The sequence below is a fragment of the Cucurbita pepo genome, chromosome LG04 (genome assembly GCF_002806865.2).
Source record: "Cucurbita pepo subsp. pepo cultivar mu-cu-16 chromosome LG04, ASM280686v2, whole genome shotgun sequence".
NCBI classification, from domain to species: Eukaryota; Viridiplantae; Streptophyta; class Magnoliopsida; order Cucurbitales; family Cucurbitaceae; genus Cucurbita; species Cucurbita pepo.
Window position 1 is genome coordinate 11,902,064 of NC_036641.1, and position 25,408 is coordinate 11,927,471.

A 25,408-nucleotide genomic window follows, 5' to 3' on the forward strand; every position below is an offset into this window, starting at 1 on the left:
TCATGAAGAAAACTAAACTGATACTTTATTAGCTCCATGCCATCTAACCAACATGTTTCTACAGACAATCTTAATTTACAAAATGTATCCAACAGGCAAAGAAATAATACTGTCATATGAACTATACATATAAATTCTCAAAAGAACTGATACACATTCAAACATATAGATAACAAGACAAACATGTCCGTGGAATGAAAGAGAGACAAGCATCATGAAAGAACATTGAACGACTGTGCTCCTCGTGCAACCTTAATAAAGACATCCTCTAATGTTGTGTCAGCCAGACCCCAAGCAAAGACGGCGAACCTACTCTTTGCATTTTCAACTGCTTGAAACACGTCAGCGATTCGGACTTCGTGTTTCGGCAGTTCAAATTTCTGAGTTCCAGAAATGTGGTAGATCTTACTAGCACCGGGAGACAGATGCTTTACCATATCCTCGACATCGACGTCGTGATTCGCAGATGTAGTCATCGTGAATACGTAAGATCCTCCATATCTACCTTTGAGCTGGAAAAGACAATTCAAGTACGTATCAAGAGTCATGTCAGTAAAGCCAATCAGATAGGTTTGAGGATTTTGAAGCTTTTGGGACATTATTCTAAGTACCTCTTTAGGATTTCCTATGCACTGCAAGCTTCCATCTACGAAGATTCCCAATCGGTCGCAGAGGACTTCTGCTTCCTCCATGGAATGTGCTGAGAATAGAGGAAAAATGAGGTTGGTTGATAACATTTTGTGATGATAAATTGAGTTCATTGAGAAGGAGAAGAGAGGTACTGGTAAGAATTATAGCTCGATCTCGCTTTGCGCGCTTCACCACATTCCATAAACTGTTTCTTGAAGCTGGATCAAGCCCAGTGCTCGGTTCGTCCATGTAAACGACCTTGATAGAGTTGCAATGAATTTGGTATTAGGACTAACAATGAACTAAGAAGATTATCAGAAGATCAGATGAAAGGAGCTTACTTTGGGGTCTCCAATTAGTGAAATAGCAACACTGAGCCTCCTCTTCATTCCCCCACTGTACTTCCCAGCTTGTTTATCAGCAACTCCTCCGTGATACAGATTGACACCCTTCAAAGACTCTTCCACTGCCTGTGGCAATAAGATTGAGTTAGAAAATATGAATTCAAAATTTCGAAAAAGAACAATCATCAATGAGCTATTGAGATCCGCTTTGAACTTTTTACGATCGATCATTTTAAGATAAGGATGTATTCTTACTTCAGTTAGTGCGGAGCCTCGTAGATTCTTAAGTCTACCATAGAAAAGTAGGTGCTCTCTTCCTGTGAGTTGTTCCCATAGCAGGCTATATAATTGAAGGAAAAAGATAAGAACTTAGATCTTAATCTCGAGACAAAATATGCAGGCTGCACGAGACATTGAGCTTACTCATGCTGTGGACATACACCCATGTTGGTATATATCATATCCATATCGTTTTGTATATCCAGACCTTGGACAAACGCCGTGCCAGCACTCGGCTTTGTGAGGCCAATCATCTATATTAATCCAAGCTAATGAGTACGCAAAATATGTAATGGGAAGAACGTATGACCTGATAAGTCCAGACAAAACAGAAGTGTTTTATGATCACTTGAAGATTTGATCTTACCATACTGATAAATGAGGTTTTTCCTGCACCATTGGGACCGAGCATGCCGAAGCACTCCCCTCGAGGAACAGCAAGAGATAAACCTTTTACAGCAAACTTCTCAGGATTTCCATCTCTTCCTGGATAGACCTTTTTGAGGTTGTCACACACAATGGCGTGGCTCGTATCTGGTTCGAGTATTAACTGTTCAACCTTCTCCCTCTATGGAAATAAGACATATTTGTTGTTAATGCTACCAACCAACAATTGTTCATGCAAATCAAATCATATATAAGATTTAAGCAATTGATCAATTGCAGACTGCAGCAACTAGAACAGCATGTAAGTCCTTGACCGAATAAGTTTATCAATTGTTGCCCAAGAATTGCTGTGTTTACCTCCTGAATGACATCCGGTTGTTCCATCTGAACGAAGACTTTAGAACCTTGCTTTCGCAAACTTGGCAACCGAAACGATGCCGCAGCTTTTTTCCGAAACCTTCTCAAGAAAAATAGAGGACTTTTCCCACCACCAGAGGATGAAATTTGATCTACATAATATGCAACCAAAAATACCAACAACCACTCTACAACCATGATAATCATCACATCTCGCATCCCGTTAAATTCGTCGCTCAAGTTCCCCCATCGCATTCCATCAGTCCCCATAAAGTTTCCATTGAAGGAATACTGTGCAAACTCGTATAATCCACGATACAGAGCGAAGCCAGGGTATAACTCCAATACTATGATCCAGGCATCTAAATACAGAAAATGAGTTCGTGTTAAGTTCTTAGATAACCATCACAAATAAGACTAAACATTTGTGTGAAATGTTTTCAGCTTACTTGGAAATGATGGGTCTTCAAGGAAAAACTGAAAAAGGAAGCCACCTAAGAGCCCCGTTCCGAACACGAGTATGTAAGCTATGACTGCATGATGTTTAATACAGAAATGAAAAGAGAGGTAAGTAAAGTGTTATTGTAAATTGTAAGGGACAAGTGGCTATTAGCTATCAGAGAATGAAGGTGTGTATACCTGCAGCAGTCTTTACATTTGTGAACCATGCTGCAGTTAAGAAAGCCAAAGAGATTTGCACGTTTATATAGAGGAAATAAAACACAACTTGGATGCTGTAGTCGTTCAAGGTGAAAATTTTTAGCCCTGCAAGAATATCAAAGGATTAAGCAAACAGCAAACTAGCAGTAAAACTCTAAAGAGTAGAGAAGAGCCAAAGATGTACCAATAACTGAGCCGAATATCACAAAGCATAGCATGTAAATGGCAGATATTGTAAGGAAATATGCATAAGAGATCAACCAATAAGGCCCATCGCCAAGGCCGTGCATTTTCATCATGATTCTCAGCTTCTGTTGCTTCTCGTAAACCAATGATGTCAATACAACCTACATCAACAGTAACATCAAGAAACATAACTTAAGCAATTCTCTTAAGGACAAACATCTCAAACTCCATTCTCGGTTTCGGACAAGGAAATAATCTTACAGGGAAAAGCTGCAGAACGACCCAGGTAAAGAAAAGAGTGCCAAGCAAAGAGGATAGATCGAGCCTGAGCTTGGATCCCGCCTTTGGCATTTCTTTGACGAACTCGAAAGGAATTTCTGTACCTGGTCCTACCAAATTTTTAAGGTAGGCATTGGTTGCCTGCAAAACCATCACTAGAGTCAGTGTTGTTTATCATACATTCTCCTCTAGAGAAATAGAAATAGAGGAGAATTATAAACAAGCCTACCAGATTCACCGAGCGTGGAACACGCAGTAATGCCGGAGGAAAATTCCCAGAGTCGTTTTTGAAACTTGAATTATACCAAACGCTCACATTAAAGCTATTTGCATTTGAGTTTAAGAAATCAAAACCTGTGAAAAGGATAAACCCATGAGTTCTAACATAATAGCCAAAGAAAAAGAAAGCTACTATGTCAACGTTGCAATAGGCAACAAGCTAACCAACCTGCAAGGATTTCATTAACTTTCCCCTCTGAATTTCCCTTATGAAATCCTTTATACATTTCATCATTGACCACAGATGCACTGTTGCGCCACAAATGTAAGCCTTGAGCACATATAACCTCTACATTCAAGCAAAACAAAGAACATTGAATACATAGGACTATACCAATAACACTCCTTTTTCTTATCTTATTATAACTGATTGTGTGGATTGATGAGTGTCTGATCATGAGTATTACGCACGAGCTTTGAACTCAGCCTTGTCTAGTTTCTGTTTTTGCATTACAATCTAACCAACCCATTAGAGGAAAATTGAGAAATTGTAACACCCCAAGTCCACCGCGAGCAGATATTGTCCGCTTTGGCCCGTTACATACCGTCATCAGCCTCATGGTTTTAAAACGTGTCTACTAGGGAGAGGTTTCCACACCCTTATAAGGAATGCTTTCTTCCCCTCTCCAACCGACGTGGGATCTCACAATCCAACCCCCTTGGGGGCTCAACGTCCTCGTTGGCACACCGCCCGGTGTCTGCCTCTGATACCATTTGTAACACCCCAAACTCACCGCTAGCAGATATTGTCTGCTTTGACCCGTTACGTATCATCGTCAGTCTCACAATTTTAAAACGTGTCTACTAGGGAGAGATTTCTATACCCTTATAAGAAATGCTTCGTTGCCCTCTCCAACCGATGTGGAATCTCAGAGAAATATATCTAAAATAATGAGAAAAAGTGCTTACCTTGTGGCTTTTCGACCGACAAAACAGGAACAGAAACAGTCCGAGAAGTGTTTCCCGTGCACTGCAGTTGCACATTATACAAAGGAAGGTTTGAAGCAAAAGCTGGCTCCAGAAAATTGTTATTTTCTGTCATCGTGCTAGAGCCCTGGCCATTTAAAAAAACTAAAAGGTTGAGCAGTTCAACATAGAAGATACCGAATACACAAACTAAGATCAAAATGATACAATGGGAAGAGAGAAAGATTCAATTACTAACCACCACATTAAAAGCTAGACTATCTGAAACATTGTTTGAATCCAGATTGAATGAATTTGTGAACATGCTTCCAACCAGAACTAGCCAAACAAAGAGACAGATCATAAATATCCATGACGAACTAGAAAAACATCAATGAATTCAACTGCCTATGCAAAGAGAGATTATTCATTAGCATACTTTCTCCAAGAGATTGATTAGTTCCAGTGAAAAGTACAGTTGCCGGACACGTCCCCGTTCGCCTGCACGACTCGTCCGGTAAGTCCATAAATGGATTAAAACTGGTTCTAACTGCACGAAACTCGGGAGGTGGCATTTGCAACAAAGGAGGCCATTCGGGTGGGCTTTCAATTGGGCAACTGGCAGCTTGTTCCAAAGTTGAATATTGAACTCCACAAACTTCTTCACAGGTACCATCTGCATTAGTATCAATGCATACACAACCACATCTGTATTTGGGCTTGTCCAATTCATTGTCGATTAATGATTGAATGAGTACAAGTAACAAACACAGGAGAAACGGGAACAAAATCAGCCGAACATTCGTCATCATATTACGTTTCTGAGGAGGGAAAAAAGGGAAACTCACAATCAGATATGTGCAAACAAACAACCACAAATCAGCACAAAACATAAGAGTTACTTTACTAAGACCCATCTTATAAAAACTGAAGCTTGTTAATGCCATAGAAATCAACAAATAAAGAACAACAAAACGAAAACCCACATCATAGAATCCAAGTTGTATGGATTTGACAACGAAATCGAAAGCATAAATGAGAGAAAGAGATATTAGACAGACCTGATAAGTCAAGTTCTTCCTGAGCAGAGCATTGGCTTGAGTCCAGAAACTGGCGGGACCAACAGAATGATCCGCCATTTTTACCCCAAAGAAGCAAAGAGCTTCAGCGACCAGAATCCTCAAGGCCCTCCCTTGTCTTTCCAACAATCAACCAAAGTTCCAACTTCCCAAACGAACAAAACTAAGAACTTGTTCTTTTCGTTTGAGTTTCTTAAAATTCTTAGTCCTATGTCTGCTAGCTCCTCTGTTTCGCTAGCAGAAATGAATTTATATGCCATTCTGTGGTCAAATCTACATGCAGAATTACAATATCACCCCTACTCTTGGCATAAATTTCGAAAATGGTATTAACCCGGCGGCCAAGCTTTGTCTCACTCTACCGAAACTACCCTTAGCAAGATTACGAAAATATCCCTGACGCGTCTTTGAAATACCTTAATCCTTCCTCCTTGGGGAATAAATGTACATGTCATCGTAGATTAATAATTAAATTAATGTTTGGGTCAAACGTAGTATATATAAATATATATAGAGTATTGAAACTTCTACTTGAAACGCCTTAATATTTTAATTATTTTAAAATAATTAGTTTATTGACGTTGATTAGTCATATATAAATATTTAATTGTAATTGAAGAAGATTTTATTTTATCTAATTTTATTTTGGAATAATATGATGGAATAAGATTTGATATTAAAAAAATTTAATTTCAATATTTAGAATAAAAAAATGGAAAAACGTGATATTTATTTAAAAATTAATAAAAAAAATTGCCTCAAATAAAATAAAACAGCGGTATGAGACGGTAGTATTAGGAGCTCGGACCGATTCCGATGACCAAAATAATTGATATAATTGAAAAATAAAATAAAATAATATTTGTTTGAAATAAAATTAAAGAGCTTAGTTCATAAGAATTAGACGTGAATTATTAGTTTATCATGTCAATAATCATACCGTTTACTAAATGAAAGTAATATAAATGGTGGATCTAGTCAAATACAATACCCCTATTTATTTTTTATATTTTGAGATACCTTTCTTTTATTATATTTCAATATAAGAACCATTAATATCATCGTGACTTTTAGAAATTTGACTTTTAGAAAGAGAATGAAATATAAAGATGTGAAAATCTCTCTATAACAGATGCGTTTTAAAATTTTGAGGAGAAGACTTAAAATGACAATTTCTGTTAGTAGTGACTTTGAGTCGTTATATAAAAATTGTTAATTCAATTAAGGTTGGTAGGTATTTATCAAGAAATTAAAAAAAAATAAATAAATAAAAGATTTTTTGTTCCACAAGTTACCGTTTCCCGCCTCAAGTGCCGTTGACATTAAGGGCAAAGGGTATCCCAAACGTGTCCCCACATGTGACATATGATAGTCAAATTACTTAATTACCCTTCCCGATTTCCCATCCACACCCTTTCTTTTACATGATTTTTTTTCTTATTTTATATCTTATAAAAAGCTCTTATATCTTAAGATTTATAACATAAAAAAAATATATTAAATAGAAATTTATCATTAGGAATTAAAACTCAACCGTACGTGAAATCCCACATTGATTGGAGAAAAAAACAATGCATTTCTTATAAGGGTGCAGAGATCTTTCCCTAACAAATACATTTTAAAATTCGGAGGTTGACGGCGATAAGTAACAAGCTAAAATAAACAATATCTACTGAGAGTAGGATGTTACAAATGATATTAAAACCTATCACCGAATAGAGCTAGATATTGGTCAAAGTAGGGCTAAATTTTTTATTTTTTTTTGCAAAAAAAAAAAAATATTCTTTTACTAATTTTCTTTTTATATACTTTAATTGGAGACCGTGAAAGGGCAAAAAGGGAATCAAGTAATAACGGAAGCTTCATCAGAATTCTGTTGTTTATTTTATCGAGGAAATTCTTCTTCTCAGGTCTGAATTTGAAAAATCCACACGTCGCCGTTTCGTGTGAATACGAGCAAAAAAAAAAAAAAAAAAAAACCCAATAATGGCAGATATGGTAAATTCCGCGAATCTGAACACCAATTGCGAAGCCCATTCATCTCCTTCGTCAACCCCTATATATAATCGACGGCCTGTACAACTAAAAAACGAGCCAATTTATAACTGAATTTCAGCGACTTCCTTGATTTGATACTTATTCAACGAACCAGAGCGAGTTAGAACAAAGGAGCGATACCAAAATTTGCAATACACATGGAATTAAGAAGCGGATTTCCGCTTCTTCTTCAGCAATACCAGGCGCTGTTCAAGAAGAATCTCTTGCTTTCATGGCGGAGCAAGAGGGCTACTTTTCTCCAGCTATTTTCCTCTCTCTTTTTCATATTCCTCATTTTTTGTATTCAGAAAGCTATTGAGGCTCGCTTTAGCTCTTCAACTGCCTTGAACGATGTTCGCAATCCGGAACTTCTGGCTAACCCTCCGATTCCGCCTTGCGAGGATAAGTACTACATCAAGCTTCCTTGTTATGATTTCGTGTTTAGCGGCAGCTCCAGCGCCAAGGTTCGCAGCATTGTCGGCGCTATTATGGCCAATAATCCCGGCCGACCGATTCCTCCGGATAAGGTGTGTTCTTCGAAATTCTGAGTTCTTATAATCACTCTTTACTAGGCCTACTCTTATCGATGCTCAATTTGATTTTTAGTCGTCAGTTTTCTTTGGGGATCTTCGTTTTGACCAATGACGACGTTGCGTAGTTTGGACGCAAAGGGATTATTCGAAAACTGGGGTTTTCGTAGACAAACATAATACCCTGATTATAAACCTTATAAAAGCTAAGAAGATTTACTGTTTTTCTCATGATGCCCTGCTTCCTTCTCTGGACTAGAATTCTCTTAACAAATTGTCAGGTGTTTTGTTAGAATTATGAATTAGAGAGGATTTTCAGAACTGTATATTTATTTGTAGTAGAGAATCAACAATAAAGGAACTTCCAAACTCAATGTCATAAGGATTTGTCTAGTAATGAGAATGCATCTGAAAATCGTTATACTACCAGCAGCAAAAGATGGTGAAATTGTCCGAATGGATTTAGATTATTGTTTCTTTTTATCAAATATTCAGATGTTCTGTACTTTTTTTAAAAAAATTACAATTATGTACTTTTTTTTTCCCTCATCGAATGGGAATCCTCACAAAGTAAACTAGTAAAGTGCATTCTGTGATTTTTTTATACATGGCCAAATGACAGGTACGATCATTTGGTACACCTGCTGAAGTAGATCGATGGCTTTTAAACAACCCTATGACTTGCCCTGGTGCCTTGCATTTCACTGAAAGAAATGGAACTGTGATTAGTTATGGTATACAAACTAATTCTACCGCTGTGGCAAGGAGAGGACACTACGAAGACCCCACGTTTAAATTTCAAATTCCGCTCCAGATAGCTGCAGAACGTGAAATTGCTCGATCTTTGATTGGGGGTAATAAGCGTAAATCAATGCTTGATTTAACAAATTTTTGAAGTTTTTACTTCTTAAGAACAGTAATCTGACCAACATTTCTCTGTGGAATGTTTGTTGCTATTCAGTTCCCAACTTTAGCTGGGTTATCAACTTCATGGAATTTGCACACCCTCCAGTGGACAATTTCTCTGCAGTGAATACTGTTGGACCAACATTTTTCCTAGCCATTGCTATGTTTGGCTTTGTACTTCAAATTAGTTCCTTGATCACAGAAAAAGAGCTCAAACTTCGCCAGGTCTATGTTTTGGAATATTTATATCATTTACCATATTCTTGGTTGTCTCCTTGTCTCTAACAAAACCTTCCCTTCTCAACTTCTATGCAGGCAATGACAATGATGGGTCTGTATGATACTGCATATTGGCTGTCGTGGCTCACATGGGAAGGAATTACCACGCTCATTGCATCTCTTTTAACTGTTCTGTTTGGAATGATGTTTCAGTTTGATTTTTTCTCTAAAAACAACTTTGCGATCGTGTTTCTCGTCTTTTTCCTCTTCCAACTCAATATGGTATGGGAGTTTCTGCAACAGTCCTTTGTCCTTCAATTCATTCATCTTTTTCTAATCTTACCTCTTCTCCCAACACTACCTACCACCAAAATTAATCATTCAAACCCTCTTCCATTAATTTTTATGTTAGGTTGGATTTGCTTTTATGCTATCAGCCTTTATAAGCAAGTCGTCTTCATCCACTACTGTGGGTTTCTCCATCTTTATTGTTGGATTTCTCACTCAGGTAATGATGCGTTTGCATAAGCTCTATGTAAATATTAAATAACTTCAGTAATTCACAGTGATGGATCATACTTTTCCATACAGCTTGTCACAGCATTTGGATTTCCTTATTCAAACGACTTCTCAAAATTTTTTCAAGTCATCTGGTCCTTGTTCCCGCCCAACCTTCTTGCAAAAGCTCTTTCTCTGCTCTCTGATGCCACTTCCACCCCAGGAGATTCAGGAATCAGCTGGAGTAGACGCACAGAGTGTGCCCCAAATGATACCGAGTGTGTCATAACTATAGTATGTTATCAATTTAATGCTTAATCAATTGACTATAGTCCATTTGCTAGACATAACAAGACCTTGACTTTGACCATCTTTTTTGAATTTCTGATTCTGACAGAATGATATTTATTTATGGCTTGTGGGAACATTCTTCTTATGGGTTTTCTTGGCCATCTACCTCGACAACATCATCCCAAATGCCGCTGGTGTGAGAAAGTCAGTCTTTTACTTTTTGAGACCAGGATATTGGACAGGGAAAGGAGGAAGTAAAGTTGAAGGTATTCAAATTTGGAAACTACATGTTTTCTACTCATGTCTTTCTCCTGGAGTTCAAACTGATCCTAACTAGGAAATCTGTTTTCTTTTGGGTAGAGGGTGGCATCTGCAGTTGCTTTGGTTCACTTCCAGCATTGGAACCGATAACTCCAGATGATGAAGATGTCCTTGAAGAGGAAAACACAGTGAAACGACAACTTTCAGAAGGAATAGTGGATTCAAATGTTGCGGTTCAAATACGTGGCCTTGCAAAGACATATCCTGGAGCTTGGAAGGGCAACTCATTTTGCTGCTGTAAATGCAAGAAAACTCCTCCTTACCATGCTGTCAGGGTAAATAACTCTTTCCACTTTTTGGTTGAGGTTGGCAGACTAAACAGGAAGCATAACTTTCTGGACATACAAAAGCATCTTATAAATTGTTGCCAGATGCATTGATATTCTTTTTCTTCTGGTTTGAAGTTTTGGCTGCCAAATGAGTTATACAACGTGGTTATAGTAACAAATATAAATTTCTATCTCTCATTTGCATCAGCAAATTAATGAAACTTATAAATGGCCCGTTGGAATGGCGCAATAATATAATACTGAAATAAAATTCAGGGCTTATGGGTGAACTTTGCTAAGGATCAACTATTTTGTCTTCTTGGACCAAATGGTGCTGGGAAAACCACAGCAATCAATTGTTTGACTGGGATTACACCGGTGACTGGTGGAGATGGTAATGTGATCTCAAATTCTATTTATTGGACATAATACCACTGGATTGAAGGGAACTATTTATTGAGCCATATATTTACCTAACAGCATCAATATATGGATATTCTGTTCGTGACTCTGTTGGCATGGCAAACATTCGGAGAATTATTGGTGTTTGTCCACAGGTACATCTTACAGAACTTCTTGATGCTTTCCTACAAGTCCTGTCTCTGAACAAATTCATGTTTGTTTGATTTCTGTGTATGTCGCAGTTTGATATACTGTGGGATGTCTTGTCTGGGCAAGAACACCTCCATCTTTTTGCTACAATAAAAGGCCTTCCACCATCTTCTATAAAATCGGTATGTAATTTCCTAAACACCTCCATCTTTTGTGCTTTAGTATTCTCACCTAACGATGTGCATTTAATGAAATAGATTGCTGAGAAGTCGTTGGAAGAAGTAAGACTCACTCAGTCTGCAAAGACAAGAGCTGGTAGTTACAGTGGGGGAATGAAACGTCGATTAAGTGTTGCCATAGCTCTTATTGGTGATCCGAAGTTGGTCATCTTAGATGAACCGGTATGCACAACTTAATTGTAACCCATAAAGATAAGTGAGATGTTTACAGGAACTCAAAATCTTGAACTTTAATGCAGACAACTGGAATGGATCCAATAACAAGGAGGCACGTATGGGATATCATTGAGGGTGCAAAGAGAGGACGTGCCATTCTTTTGACAACACATTCCATGGAAGAGGCTGACATCTTAAGTGACCGCATTGGAATCATGGCAAAGGGAAGGCTCCGCTGCATTGGAACCTCAATCAGGTTGAAGTCAAGATTTGGTGCTGGCTTTGTTGCGAATGTTAGTTTTGCCAATAGCAACGGCGGACAGACTCCTCCTAATGGTAATGGGGTATTGATTACCCCAACTGGCCATGAAGAAATTAAGCACTTCTTCAAATCTGTATGTTCAGAAAACTAAACTGACCTTAAATTTCCTTATACCACGTATACACGTTTAGTTTCTAACTAAAATCCTGCCATGATGATAGCGCTTGGATATTCTACCCAAGGAAGAGCACAAATCTTTTCTAACTTACATCATTCCTCATGACAGAGAAAAGCTTCTGACGGTAATCTTTTAATTTGTTGTGCGGATTTGATGTATTAAGCTTGTTACCCTGTTTAAATCACATTCCTTAACAATCTACGATGGTGGAGCAGAGGTTCTTTGATGAACTTGAAGAGAGAAAGGGAGAGCTTGGAATATCTGATATCCAACTCAGTCTTACTACCCTTGAAGAAGTATTCTTGAACATTGCAAAACAGGCAGAGTTGGAAAGTGCTGCAGCTGATGGAACTATGGTGTCTCTGACTCTAACAACATCTGGCCACACTGTTGAGGTATAATACCCATCATTAAGCTTTTTAGGAACATTATTTTCAACTGTCTTTTCCAATGGGATGATTATATGAAAGCTGCCTCATTTTTCCCTGACGGCATTCAAAACTTTGACATTATAGATACCAGTAGGATCAAGATTTGTGGGAATTCCAGGGACAGAGACAGCAGAGAACCCAAGCGGGATAATGGTAGAAGTTTACTGGGAACAAGATGATTCAGGTACTCTCTGCATATCCGGTCACTCCGAAGAACTGCCAGTGCCCCCTAACGTACAGCCGTTAGCTTCCCTAAGATCCCTCTCTTTGAGATCAGCTTCACAGAGACGTCGTTTTGGAGAGAGAGGCCCAGTCCATGGCATTGTTTATGACCCTGAACAAGCAGCTGCTTATAATTCTCGTTGAGTCTAAATCTACCGCCCTTTCTCATGCTTCTACTATTTGCATTGTATATTTTTAATTTTATATCATTATCGTATATAATGTTTAAATTTAGTGTAGAGTTTTTTGAGCTTGATTCGTTGGAGCTGTAATGTTCTACTTCCTTGCCTATTTTCATGGTAATTTATTGTATGAATAAATATAAGTACTATCCACGGTATTCTATTAATACATACTTTTTTCTTGCCACATTCCTTTTGTTTTTTCTTGTACCTATTGAACATGTGGACCTGGTAGAAAATGTCTTCAAATCTCTCTTCTGTTCGGAAGTCTAATGCTCGTTTTTTTTAGCACTTTAAGGTCGTGCGGTTCTTTGGTAACCTCTTTCTTTGTTAGCATTTTTGTATCCACCTTTTATAGGCGACTTAGAGTTGTTCCGACTTTTAATTGTGTAGAGTGTTTCTTCTTCACTCCTCATGTGATGCTTCCCATTTTCTTAGCATGTCTTCTTGGTTGGGTAGTAAAATTTCAAACTGTACAAGTAATGGTCGAACGAGTCATCCTTGTATAGTAATAACAAAACTTCTATATTCTAGTCACAATCAATTGGTGATGATCTTCTTCATTCAAGTTTCTCCAATGACGGACTTTAGATCTAGTTCATTTATCTCCCGACAAATCGACTTGACTCTATGGAAGTATTGAGCAATCATCTTGTCGCGTTATGAGATTGAACTATACGTATAAATTTGAAGAAATAATAATGTGTTGTGAACTATACATGTAAAGACATTCAAACATATAGAGAAAAAGACAAACATGACAGTGGAATGAAGAGAAAGAAGCATCATGAAAGAACATCGAACGATTGTGCTCCTCGTGCAACCTTAATAAAGACATCCTCTAATGTTGTGTCAGCCAGACTCCAAGCAAAGACTGTGAACCTACTCTTTGCATTTTCCACAGCTTGAAACACGTCAGCAATTCGGACCTCGTGTTTGGGCAGTTCATATTTCTGAGTTCCAGAGATGTGGTAGATCTTACTAGCACTGGGAGACAGATGCTTCACCATATTCTCGACATCAACGTCTTGATTTGCAGATACAGTCATTGTGAATATATAAGATCCTCCATATCTACCTTTGAGCTGGAAAAGACAATTCAAGTACGTATCAAGAGTCATGTCAGTAAAGCTAATCAGATTGGTTTGAGGATTTTGGAGCTTTGGGGACATAATTCTAAGTACCTCTTTAGGATTTCCTATGCACTGCAAGCTTCCATCTACGAAGATTCCCAATCGGTCGCAGAGGACTTCTGCTTCCTCCATGGAATGTGCTGATAAATAGAGGAAAAATGAGGTTGGTTGATAACATTTTGTGATGATAAATTGAGTTCATTGAGAAGGAGAAGAGAGGTACTGGTAAGAATTATAGCTCGATCTCGCTTTGCGCGCTTCACCACATTCCATAAACTGTTTCTTGAAGCTGGATCAAGCCCAGTGCTCGGTTCGTCCATGTAAACGACCTTGATAGAGTTGCAATGAATTTGGTATTAGGACTAACAATGAACTAAGAAGATTATCAGAAGATCAGATGAAAGGAGCTTACTTTGGGGTCTCCCATTAGTGAAATAGCAACACTGAGCCTCCTCTTCATTCCCCCACTGTACTTCCCAGCTTGTTTATCAGCAACTCCTCCGTGATACAGATTGACACCCTTTAAAGACTCTTCCACTGCCTGTGGCAGTAAGATTGAACAATCATCAATGAGCTATTGAGATTCTCTTTGAACTTAGTTGAGGTGAGATCTCACCTCGGTTGGGGAAGAGAACAAAGTATTCTTTATATAAGAGTGTGGAAACATCACCCTAACAGACGCGTTTTAAAAATTTGAGGTGAACCCCGAAAGAGAAAGTCTAAAGAGGACAATATTTACTCGCTGTGGGCTTGGGCCGTTACAAATAGTATCAGAGTCAAACACTGGGCGATGTGCCAGTAGAACACTGGGCCCCGAAGGGGGAGGATTAGGGGTCTCACATCGATCAGTTGGGGAGGAGAATGAAGCATTTTTTTGTAACTGTGTGGAAATCTCTTCCTAGAAGAGTAGGACAATATATGCTAGCGGTGGGCTTGAGCCATTACTGTTGATCATTTCAAGATAGGGTATAGTTCCTTACTTCAGTTAGCGCAGAGCCTCGTAGATTCTTCAGTCTGCCATAGAAGAGTAGGTGCTCTCTTCCTGTGAGTTGTTCCCATAGCAGGCTACATAATTGAATAAAAGAAACATGAAGAACTTTAGAGGTAACCTTGAGACAAAAATATGCAGACCGCACGAGATATTGAGCTTACTCATGCTGTGGACATACACCCATGTTAGTATATATCATATCCATATCGTTCCATATATCCAGACCTTGGACAAACGCCGTGCCAGCACTCGGCTTTGTGAGGCCAATCATCTATATTAATCCAAGCTAATGAGTACGCAAAATGTATAATGGGAAGAACATATATGACATGATAATTCTAAGATAAATGTGGCTTCACTTGAAGTTTTCATCTTACCATACTGATAAATGAGGTTTTCCCTGCACCATTTGGACCGAGCATGCCGAAACACTCCCCTCGAGGAACAGCAAGAGATAAACCTTTTACAGCAAACTTCTCAGGATTTCCATCTCTTCCTGGATAGACCTTTTTGAGGTTGTCACACACAATGGCATGACTCGTATCTGGTTCCAGTAATAACTGTTCAACCTTCTCCCTCTACGAAATAAAACAGATGTGCTGTTAATGCTACCGACCAACAATTGCAGGCTGCAACAACTAGATCAACATGCAAGTCTTTGACTCGTATCTGGTTGGAGAGGGTAACGATACATTCTTTATAAGGGTGTAGAAACCTATCTCTAGTAAACATGTTTTAAAAACCTTCTGAGAAAGTCTAAAGAGAACCATATCTGTGTTTACCTCTTGAACGACATCAGGTTGTTCCATATCAACGAAGGCTTTAGAACCTTGTTTTCGCAAACTTGGCAACCGAAACGATGCAGCGGCCTTTTTCCGAAACCTTCTCAAGAAAAATAGAGGAGCTTTACCACCACCAGAGGATGAAATTTGATCTAGATAATATGCAACCAACAATACCAACAACCACTCTACAACCATGATAATCATCACATCTTGCATCCCGTTAAGTTCGTCACTCAACTTCCCCCAACGCATTCCATCAGTCCCCATAAAGTTTCCAATGAAGGAATACTGTGCAAACTCGTATAATCCACGATACAGAGAAAAGCCAGGGTATAACTCCAATACTATAATCCAGGCATCTACATACACAAAATGAGTTCATGTTAAGTTCTTAGATAACCATCACAAATAAGACTAAACATTTGTGTGAAACGTTTTCAGCTTACATGGAAATGAAGGGTCTTCAAGAAAAAAATGAAAAAGGAAGCCGCCTAAGAGCCCCGATCCAAATACGAGTATGTAAGCTATGACTACATGATGTTTAATGCAGAAATGACAATAGAGGTGAGTAAAGTGTGGTTGTAAATAGTAAGGGACAAGTGGGTATTAGGCATTAGAGAATGAAGGTGTGTAAACCTGAAGCAGTCTTTACATTTGTGAACCATGCTGCAGTTAAGAAAGCCAAAGAAATTTGCACGTTTATATAGAGGAAATAAAACACAACTTGGATGCTGTAGTCGTTCAATGTGAAAAATTTTAGCCCTGCAAGAATATCAAAGGATTAAGCAAACAGCAAATTAGCAGTAAAACTATAAAAGAGTAGAGAAGCGCCAAAGATGTTACCTATAACTGAGCCAAATACCACAAAACATAGCATGTAAATGGCAGATATTGTAAAGAAATATGCATAAGAGATCAACCAATAAGGCCCGTCGCCAAGGCCATGCATTTTCATCATGATTCTCAGCTTCTGTTGCTTCTCGTAAACCAATGATGTCAATACAACCTACATCAACAGCAACATCAAGAAACATAACTTAAGCAATTCTCTTAAGGACATGCATCTCAAACCTGAGCTTGGATAAGGAAATAATCTTACAGGGAAAAGCTGCAGAACGACCCAAGTAAAGAAAAGAGTGCCAAGCAAAGAGGATAGATCGAGCCTGAGCTTGGATCCTGCCTTTGGCATTTCTTTGACAAACTCGAAAGGAATTTCTGTTCCTGGTCCGACCAAATTTTTAAGGTAGGCATTGGTTGCCTGCAAAACCATCACTAGAATTAGTGTTGTTTATCATACATTCTCCTCTGGAGAAATAGAAATGGAGGAGAATTATAAACAAGCCTACTAGATTCACTGAGCGTGGAACACGCAGTAATGTCGGAGGAAAATATCCAGATTCGTTTCTGATACTTGAATTATACCAAACGCTAACATTAAAGCTATTTGCATTTGAGTTTAAGAAATCAAAACCTGTGAAAAGAGTGAAACAATGAGTTCTAACATGACAGCCAAAGAAAAAAGGAAGTTACTATGTCAATGCTGCAATAGGTATCAAGTAAATCAACCTGCAAGGATTTCATTAACTTTCCCCTCTGAATTTCCCTTATGAAATCCCTTATACATCTCATCGTTGACCTCAGAAGCACTGTTGCGCCACAAATGTAAGCCTTGAACACATATAACCTCTACATTCAAGCAAGAAAAAAGACAAAGAACATTGAATACATAGGACTGTATCAATAACACTCCTTTTTTCTTATCTTATTATAACTGATCGTGTGGATTGATAAGTGTGTCTGATCATGAGTATTACGCACTAGCTTTGAACTCAGCCTTCTCTAATTTTTGTTTTTGCATGACAATCTTGTTGAGGATGGCTAGGAGGGAGTCTCAGATTGGCGGAATGATCATGGGTTTATAAGTAAAGAATACATCTCTATTGGTATGAGACCTTTTGGGTAACCAAAATCAAAGTCACGAGAACTTGTGCTCAAAGTGGACAATATCATACCATTGTGGAGAGTCATAGTTCCTTACATGGTATCAGAGTCAGGCCCTTAACTTAGCTATGCCAATAGAATTCTCAAATGTTGAACAAAGAAGTTGTGAGCCTCGAAGGTGTAGTCAAAAGTGACTCAAGTGTCAAATAAAGGGTGTGCTTTGTTCAAGGGCTCCAAAGAAGGAGTCGAGCGTTGATTAAAGGGAGATTGTTCGAGGGCTCCATAGGCCTCAGAGGAGACTCTATGATGTATTTTGTTCGAGGGGAGGATTGTTGGGAGGGAGTCCCACAATGGCTAATTAAGGGAATGATCATGGGTTTATAAGTAAGGAATAGAATATCATACCATTGTGAAGAGTCGTGGTTCCTAATATGACTCTAAGGTTGTAACAGCCCAAGCGAACCGCTAGTAGATATTGTTCTCTTTAGGCTTTCCCCCTAAAAGTTTTTAAAACGTATCTGCTAAGGGGAGGTTTTCACGCCCTTATAAAGAATGCTTCGTTCCCCTTTCCCACTGATGTGGGATCTCACAATCTACCCCCCTTTGGGGCCCAGCGTCCTCGCTAGCACTTGTTCCTCTCTCCAATCAATGTGGGACCCCCAATCCATCCACCTTTGGAGCCCAACGTCTTCGCTGGCACACCGCCTGGTGTCCAACCCCTCTAGGGTTTAGTCTCCTCGTTCACACATGTATTTCCTTATCAGAGAGGGGCCCCAATGTCTAGCTTTGATACCATTTGTAATAGCTCAAGCCCATCGCTAGTAGAAATTATCCTCTTTAGCTTTCCCTTCCGGGCTTCCCCTATTTTTAAAACGCGTCTACTAGAGAGAGGTTTCCACACCCTTAAAAAGAATGCTTCGTTCCCCTCTCCAACCGACGTGGGATCTCACAATGATGTACTTTGTTCGAGGGGAGGATTGCTGAGGATTATTGAGAGGAGTAGTCTCACATTGGCTAATTAAGAGTAAGATCATGGGTTTATAATTAAGTAACACTATCTCCATTGGTATAAGGCCTTTTGGGGAAACCAAAAGTAAAACCACGAGAACTATTGCTCAAAGTGGACAATACCATACTATTATGGAAGTTCGTTCGTGATTTCTAACCAATCTAACCAACCCATGAGAGGAAAATTGAGAAATATATCTAAAATAATGAGCTTACCTTTAGGCTTTTCAACAGACATAACAGGAACAGAAACAGTAAGAGAAGAGTTTCCTGTGCACTGAAGTTGCACATTATACAAAGGAAGGTTTGAAGCAAAAGCTGGCTCCAGAAAGTTGTTGTCCTTAATCATCGTGCTTGAGCCCTGGGCATTTAAAAAAGCTACAAGGTTGAGCAGTTCAAGATAGAAGTACTGAATACACAGACCAAGATCAAAATGATACCATGGGAAGAGAGAAAGATTTAACTACTCACCACCACATTAAAAGCTAAACTATCTGAAACATTGTTGGAATTGAGATTGAATGAATTTGTGAACATGCTTCCAACCAGAACTAGCCAAACAAAGAGACAGATTATAAATATCCATGAAGAACTAGAAAGACATCAATGAATTCAACTGCATATGCAAAGACAGATTATTCATTCGCATACTTTCTCCAAGAGATTGATTAGTTCCAGTGAAAAGTACAGTTGCCGGACACGTCCCCGTTCGCCTGCACAACTCGTCCCGTAAGTCCATAAATGGATTAAAACTGGCTCTAACAGCGCGAAACTCGGGAGCTGGCATTTGCAACAAAGGAGGCCATTCGGGTGGGCTTTCAATTGGGCAACTGGCAGCTTGTTCCAAAGTTGAATATTGAATTCCACAGACTTCTTCACAGGTACCATCTGCATTAGTATCAATACATGTACAACCACATCTGTATTTGGGCTTGTCCAATTCATTGTTGATCAATGATTGAAGGAGTACAAGTAACAAACACAGGAGAAATGGGAACAAAATGAGGCGAACGTTCGTCATCATATTGCGTTTCTGAGGAGGGAAACAACCACAAGTCAGCACACAACATAAGAGCTGCTTTGCTGAATCCCATCTTTTAAAAAATGAACTACACTGGTTAGAAAGAAGCAAGCATGAATAGGCAATGCCAAAGAAATCAACAAACCAATTCAAACTGTATGAACATAATGAAGAAAAGAAGAACGGTTTCAGAGATTAAAGAACATCAAAACGAAAACCCACATCATAGAACCCTAGTTCTATGGATTTCATATAGAAATCGAAACCATAAATGAGAAATGATCCGTCATATTAGAAAGACCTGATAAGTCAAGTTCTTCCTGAGCAGAGCATTAGCTTGAGTCCAGAAACTGGCGGGACCAACAGAATGATCCGCCATTTTTACCCCAAGAAAAGAAAAGAACCTCAGCAACCAGAATCCTCAAGCCCCTTCTTTGTCTTTCCAACAACGACCCAAAGTTCCAACTTCCCAAACGAACAAAACTGTTAGTCCCCTGTCTTCTAGCTCCTCTGTTTCGCTACTTCTCTTTGGACAGCGGAAATGCCTTTAGTTGGGGTCGAAGCTATATCCTGAAATTACGATATTACCCCTACTCTTTACATAATTTTCAAAAATGGTTTTATTCCGGCAAGCTAGCGACCGAAAGGACCGAAACGAAATTACGAAAATGTCCCTGACGCATTTTTTTAAAAAAAAAAACATTAATCCTCGCTCTTTTCGAGCATAAATTTATATGTCATAGTTGATGAATAATTAAATTAAGAACTAAAAAATATTAAAATATATATAGAATACTGAAATTTTGGGATATTTTGATTACTATAAAATAATTAGTTTATTAATACTAATTAGTTGAATATGAATATTTAATTGTAATTGAGAAATATTTTATTAAGATGCGTGCATTACAGATTTTAGTGCACATTAAGCTTGTTTTTTTTTTTAATCTTGAAATAATCGATCACATTTTCATATTTTATTTATAGTATAAGCTATTAATTAATTCATAAGTCATGAATTAAAGCGAAGTCAATAGTGTATTTTTTCAGAATTGTGTATATAATAAATCTGGAGTGACATTAATTAGATGGTAATTTGGGAAAATTTAAATTTTATTTACTTTATATTATAGTATAAACAATTATTTTGGAATAATTAAAAAATAAATGTTTAATTATTTAAAATTTAAAAAAAAAAAACAATAAAATAAAACTGGTTGGGAGGCAGTAGTATTAGGAGCTAGGACCGATTCCGACAGGAACAAAACTCGTGCAATTATAAAATAAAATAAAATAAAATAATATTTTGTTTAAAACAAAATTAAAGAGCTTAGCGTCTAAGACTTATTAAATCAATAATCACAACGTTTACTTAAAATGAAATCGATATTAGCAATATAAATGGTGTAGATAATCAAATAAAATAACCCTACTTTATTATTTATTTTATTTTTATTTTTATTTCTATTTTTTTAGATACTCAACCACTTCGTATTATCTTGACTTATACTAAAAAGAAAGAGAAAAAAATATGCTATTTATTTATATTTTAATAACTTTTTTTAAACATATATTATGCATTGATAAAACCGAGTCATGAAGTAAAGGAGAAGAGAAGAATTTGGGTTGAAGTACTAAATTCAACTTCCTGGACTCTCGAGGGACGCGTATTATTTCGCACAATCATGCTTAGGTTTACAAAGCGACTGTGCGACACTTACTCTTTCTTTCGGGAGGAAATTGGCTTGAATTTAGGTCATAGGTGACACAACAACCCTATCTTGCAATCAACATCCCCGTTTTTTTTAGAGAAATTGATATTCATCTTTGTATATGAGATGTTTATAGAGATATGAAGTTATCCCTATAGAGTTTGACGAGCAATCCTAAGAATAATCTAATGTCTATCTTGGAGCATTAAATTTAACTCGTAATAAACTGATATTCATCTTTGTATATGAGATTATTGAACCAATCTAGCCACACCGTTGAGGTATACTCATCATTAAGCTTTTATGGAACATCATTTTTCAGTTGTTGCTACCGATGAGATGAGTATATGAAAGCTGCCTCATTTTTCTGTGTTGGCATTCAAAACCTTAGCATTACAAATACCGGTTGGATTAAGATTTGTGGAAATTTGAGGGATAGAGACAGCAGAGACCTGTCCTAGAACTAAAAGTTCAAATTTTAGGGACAGAATAGAGACCTATCATAATCATAAATTAGCGTAATTGACGTATAATATCAATAGTTTAACTAAAATATGCATGAGAATTAGAATAAACAAAATCTAAAAATAAAAGGAACGAAATAATATACTTTTTTTAAAAAAAAGGGGTAGAAAATGACAATTGTCGCTGGAAGAGACAGAGCTGGGCCATGATGGTGGGCCGCCATCAGAGGGGTCGTCGGCCCAGGAGGTCAGTCCAGCCCAGAGAAGGCCCATTAGACAGAACTGCAAAAGCACGGTTCCTTTCAATCTCAACGGCTTACAAATTTAAATTTGAAATTCGAATTTGTGAGCGTTATTTTTTATTTTTTATTTTTTTATCCTTTTTTCTTTAAGCATCCGCAAGTCGCTGTGGGGCAGGCGTCCGTTTTTTTCTCTTTATTCCGAAGCTGCGGTTAGAAATTTTAATCCCTCTCTTAATCCTCCACGTGTCATCATTAGCATTTTATAACCAGCGTTTAATTCATACAAAATCATATATTTACACGTCACTCTGTACACGTGTCGCTCGGACAACGCGAGTTCATTGTTAAAACATAAAACATTTGTGTTTAAGATATGGATGACAGTTTCTATATTTTCCCGCCTAATCCCTTTTTTTTTAATATTTATTTTATTTTCTCATTTGGGTATAAAATCCCTAATGGAGAGCTGCACTCATTAGAATCTTTGTCGTCTACAATCGGAGCGGGGGAGAGAGCGGAGAATTCTATTTTTGAATTCCAGAGAAGCTGAGCCATGGAAGAACCCATCAAGGAGCAGCAATCCACTCCACTTCCAGGTTTAATTTGCTGAATTCTCATTTGTAAATTTATTCCTGCTGTTTTAATTCTCTTTCTTAGCTGATTTTTTCCGCTTTTGGTTTGGATGAGTTAGGGAATTCAGCGAGACCCAAGCTTCAGCGCTATGCTTTGCGATCGGGGACTAAATCGAAGGAGGAGATGCCTCCTGTGCCTGAATTCTCGAATCCGCCTTCTTCTGCCTCTAAAAGGTGGTTTACTCTGTTTATTTCTAACCCTACTTTACTTGTTTCGCGCGATTGATGTTTGTTACTTTTTTCGCGCGATTGATGTTTGTGCGTTTAGTTGCTCCTTTAATATCTCTATGATGATGTTTCTGTGTTAATTGATTTCATATGATGGGAGGTTTTGTTGATCAATAGATTTTACCTTAATTTGGCTTGATCGTGTTTGATACTCTCAAATAACTGTCACAAATCTTTACAACCGGTAAACTGTGATGTTGATCAATGGAAAATCCACGATTTCTCCTCATAGTTCCGTAGTTTTGATGATAGTGCTATTTGCTTTGGCATTTTATATGTCGTTGCTGTCGCCTGTTGACTAATTGGGGAATGCTTAAGATTAAATCGATTCTTAGCAGTTGCCTTTCGTATTGGGTAATGGTGTCTACCTATGTTCTTCTCTCGTTCGGAAATTGAATATTCTGAATCTTCATTCCATTTATCATAACTGTCTACACCTTTAGCTAAACTTTGTGCAGCATCTAACTGTGCCGTTTGACATTATTCATCAATTCTTGTCTGTTTAAAGCACTAAAGATTGATTGATTGTTTGTTGGAGTTACAGGGGTAGAACTATATCCAGTGTGAGTAAAAGTGTCGGAGTTCTTGACCTATCTGCCAAGGACAAGTCGGCTAAACCACCAAGAAGGCTGTCAATTCCGACTAAAAATGTAAGCCCAACTCGAAAATTAGTTGGCAACATTACACCAATATCCGAGGTCCGGAGGACTGCCAGAAACCAGGGGAAAAGTGACACTCCTGTTTCTGACGTTTCACGGTCGTCAAGCAGGAAAACATTCAACATTCTGTGTTCTACATCATATTGGCTATCACAGATCAAGCTCTCTGAAGCTGCTTCTAAGCATTCGGTGTCACTTGGGTTTTTCAAACTTGCATTAGAGGCAGGGTGCAAGGTACTAATAATGTTTTCTGAAACTCTTCTTTGGTCTGTTTGAGTCTGACCCAGCTTGCAATTATGGAAGTTTTGTTTCTTTATGTTAACTCTATATTTATAAAAAACAGCCTTTTCACCGAATGCGTGATGAACTCAAGGCCTACATGGATCGGTGCAATCTTAATGCAAGTGAACAAGCAGTGAAAGATTTGCTTGAAAGCTACAATGCAGCAGAAGAGACAGAGCAAGTGCAGGTTTCTGAAACCTTTTCTCAGGGGCCTGAAGTGGGAACAAGGTCTTCAGATGATGAAGTTCATAGCTCTTCCTCCACAGTGGAGCCTAGAAATCTCAAACCAAAATCCTTAAGCACTGATGTTACTAAAACTCCCAGGAATCGGGGCCTCTGGAACAAAAATGCTGCTCCAAATTCAACTTCAGAGACAGTGAAAAAACCTGTGAAGAAACCCCAAAAGCCAAACAAGCAAGAACCCATTCAAGGAAAGGAAAAAGCCAAGAAACAGGGGAAAAAACAGCTCAGCGAGAAAGGTAAGAGTACAATACAATGATTCTATACAGTTCCAATCATTTACTACAACATTGCATACTGAAATTTTTATATTTGTTAACAGTTCCAGCCAGCACGAGTCCTGAAGAAGATTCAGTGCAATCAAACAAAGAAAATTTGGTATAGCGATTCTTTTTCCTTTAACCTTAAGCTCCTCAATCCAATTCGTTTCCTATATCGCTTCAAATCATGATATGAACTGTCGTCCTTGCAGGAGGCTCCCCAAATTGAAGTGACATCGACAGAAGAAGTGATATAAAGATAAGGGATTCTGTTTGGTTTTTGTAATTTGTGTGGTTTTGAAGTGGGGTGATGAAGTGAAAGTGTCAGCCTTTGTCATTTGGTGCGTGCTTTCTTCTTGTTATAAACATAATAGTTTATAAGAGCCATGTTCACTGTTACTAAATACATATATATACATGAGGCATTACTATCATCAATTGTATTGAAATCTATGGTAGTTAATTCATTGTTGCTAAAACGTTTCAGCTTGGATTTTGTAAATCACTCTACTCTGCTAATGATATATATATATATATATATATATATTTATCCTCAGGATTTTACGATCTTATAAAGAATGTTTTGTTATTCTCTCAAACTGACGTGAGATCTCATAATCCAACTCCTTAGAGCTTGGGTCTTTATTGACACTATTACTCTCTCACATTGAAAGTATATCATGGAAATTTAAATAAGTTAGTCCAATCAAATTATGGCATATAATTTGAGTTAATTTAGGTCAAAATCATTAAAAATATATCACGAAAATTTAAATAATTCAAAGCTATTAAAACATATCGATTAAATTCAAATACAAAAAGTTGATTCTAGATTCAATCAACTCTAGGTCCATCAAATTCATAAAGTAGGTCACCGGTCATTTATAGAGTAATAAAAATTTAGAGCATTCAATAGGAAATTCAAAAAAGCTTCAAATTCAACCACAAAATCTACGGAAACAAGAAAATTTAGAAGATCCACGACTCAAAATTCAAAAGATTTAATGACCGGAAGACTTCAAGAAATTAATAGTCTCTTTCGTCTCGAAATAACTCCAAGAAATTCAAGTTCAACTACAAAATCTATGAAATCAATAAAATTTCAATCTCTTTCATTTGAGAATAAGTTTG

General features: G+C 37.7%; 4 protein-coding genes across 7 annotated transcripts; 2 read left to right on the forward strand and 2 right to left on the reverse strand.

Annotated features, from left to right (window-relative positions):
* Positions 1-31: 31 nt before the first annotated feature.
* On the reverse strand, positions 32-5,588 carry LOC111794060 (ABC transporter A family member 7-like). 2 transcript variants are annotated; one of them, XM_023676179.1, is made up of 18 exons: positions 5,369-5,446; positions 4,747-5,128; positions 4,567-4,646; positions 4,311-4,455; positions 3,571-3,690; positions 3,352-3,476; positions 3,105-3,263; positions 2,842-3,004; positions 2,637-2,762; positions 2,447-2,530; positions 1,998-2,359; positions 1,621-1,821; positions 1,398-1,507; positions 1,230-1,314; positions 972-1,100; positions 783-888; positions 612-700; positions 213-512 (listed from the first exon to the last, which is right to left on the reverse strand). In XM_023676179.1, exons 1-18 carry the CDS (start codon positions 5,444-5,446, stop codon positions 213-215), a joined length of 2,844 nt encoding a protein of 947 aa, XP_023531947.1. The 2 variants fall into 2 exon arrangements, with proteins under 2 accessions (XP_023531946.1, XP_023531947.1); XM_023676178.1 differs by having other exon boundaries at positions 32-700; positions 5,369-5,588.
* A 1,879-nt stretch (positions 5,589-7,467) lies between these two features.
* On the forward strand, positions 7,468-12,856 carry LOC111794061 (ABC transporter A family member 2-like). Its single transcript, XM_023676180.1, has 16 exons — positions 7,468-7,950; positions 8,576-8,807; positions 8,915-9,084; positions 9,175-9,360; positions 9,491-9,586; positions 9,670-9,870; positions 9,974-10,133; positions 10,228-10,463; positions 10,734-10,851; positions 10,938-11,014; positions 11,102-11,191; positions 11,267-11,410; positions 11,488-11,799; positions 11,888-11,968; positions 12,060-12,239; positions 12,360-12,856. The coding sequence occupies exons 1-16, from the start codon at positions 7,582-7,584 to the stop codon at positions 12,639-12,641; spliced, it is 2,934 nt and encodes a 977-aa protein (XP_023531948.1). The 5' UTR covers positions 7,468-7,581; the 3' UTR covers positions 12,642-12,856.
* Positions 12,857-13,464: 608 nt separating this feature from the next.
* On the reverse strand, positions 13,465-19,937 carry LOC111794062 (ABC transporter A family member 7-like). 3 transcript variants are annotated; one of them, XM_023676181.1, is made up of 18 exons: positions 19,860-19,937; positions 19,189-19,570; positions 19,009-19,088; positions 18,754-18,898; positions 17,155-17,274; positions 16,935-17,059; positions 16,688-16,846; positions 16,432-16,594; positions 16,225-16,350; positions 16,035-16,118; positions 15,586-15,947; positions 15,181-15,381; positions 14,965-15,074; positions 14,793-14,877; positions 14,225-14,353; positions 14,036-14,141; positions 13,864-13,952; positions 13,465-13,764 (listed from the first exon to the last, which is right to left on the reverse strand). In XM_023676181.1, the coding sequence occupies exons 1-18, from the start codon at positions 19,935-19,937 to the stop codon at positions 13,465-13,467; spliced, it is 2,844 nt and encodes a 947-aa protein (XP_023531949.1). The 3 variants fall into 3 exon arrangements, with proteins under 3 accessions (XP_023531949.1, XP_023531951.1, XP_023531950.1); XM_023676183.1 differs by lacking the exon at positions 19,009-19,088 and having other exon boundaries at positions 15,181-15,363; positions 18,754-18,871; positions 19,181-19,570; XM_023676182.1 differs by lacking the exon at positions 19,009-19,088 and having other exon boundaries at positions 18,754-18,890; positions 19,170-19,570.
* A 2,508-nt stretch (positions 19,938-22,445) lies between these two features.
* Positions 22,446-24,756, forward strand: LOC111793302. Its single transcript, XM_023675132.1, has 6 exons — positions 22,446-22,572; positions 22,668-22,782; positions 23,381-23,729; positions 23,839-24,256; positions 24,340-24,395; positions 24,490-24,756. The coding sequence occupies exons 1-6, from the start codon at positions 22,530-22,532 to the stop codon at positions 24,532-24,534; spliced, it is 1,026 nt and encodes a 341-aa protein (XP_023530900.1). The 5' UTR covers positions 22,446-22,529; the 3' UTR covers positions 24,535-24,756.
* Positions 24,757-25,408: the final 652 nt, after the last annotated feature.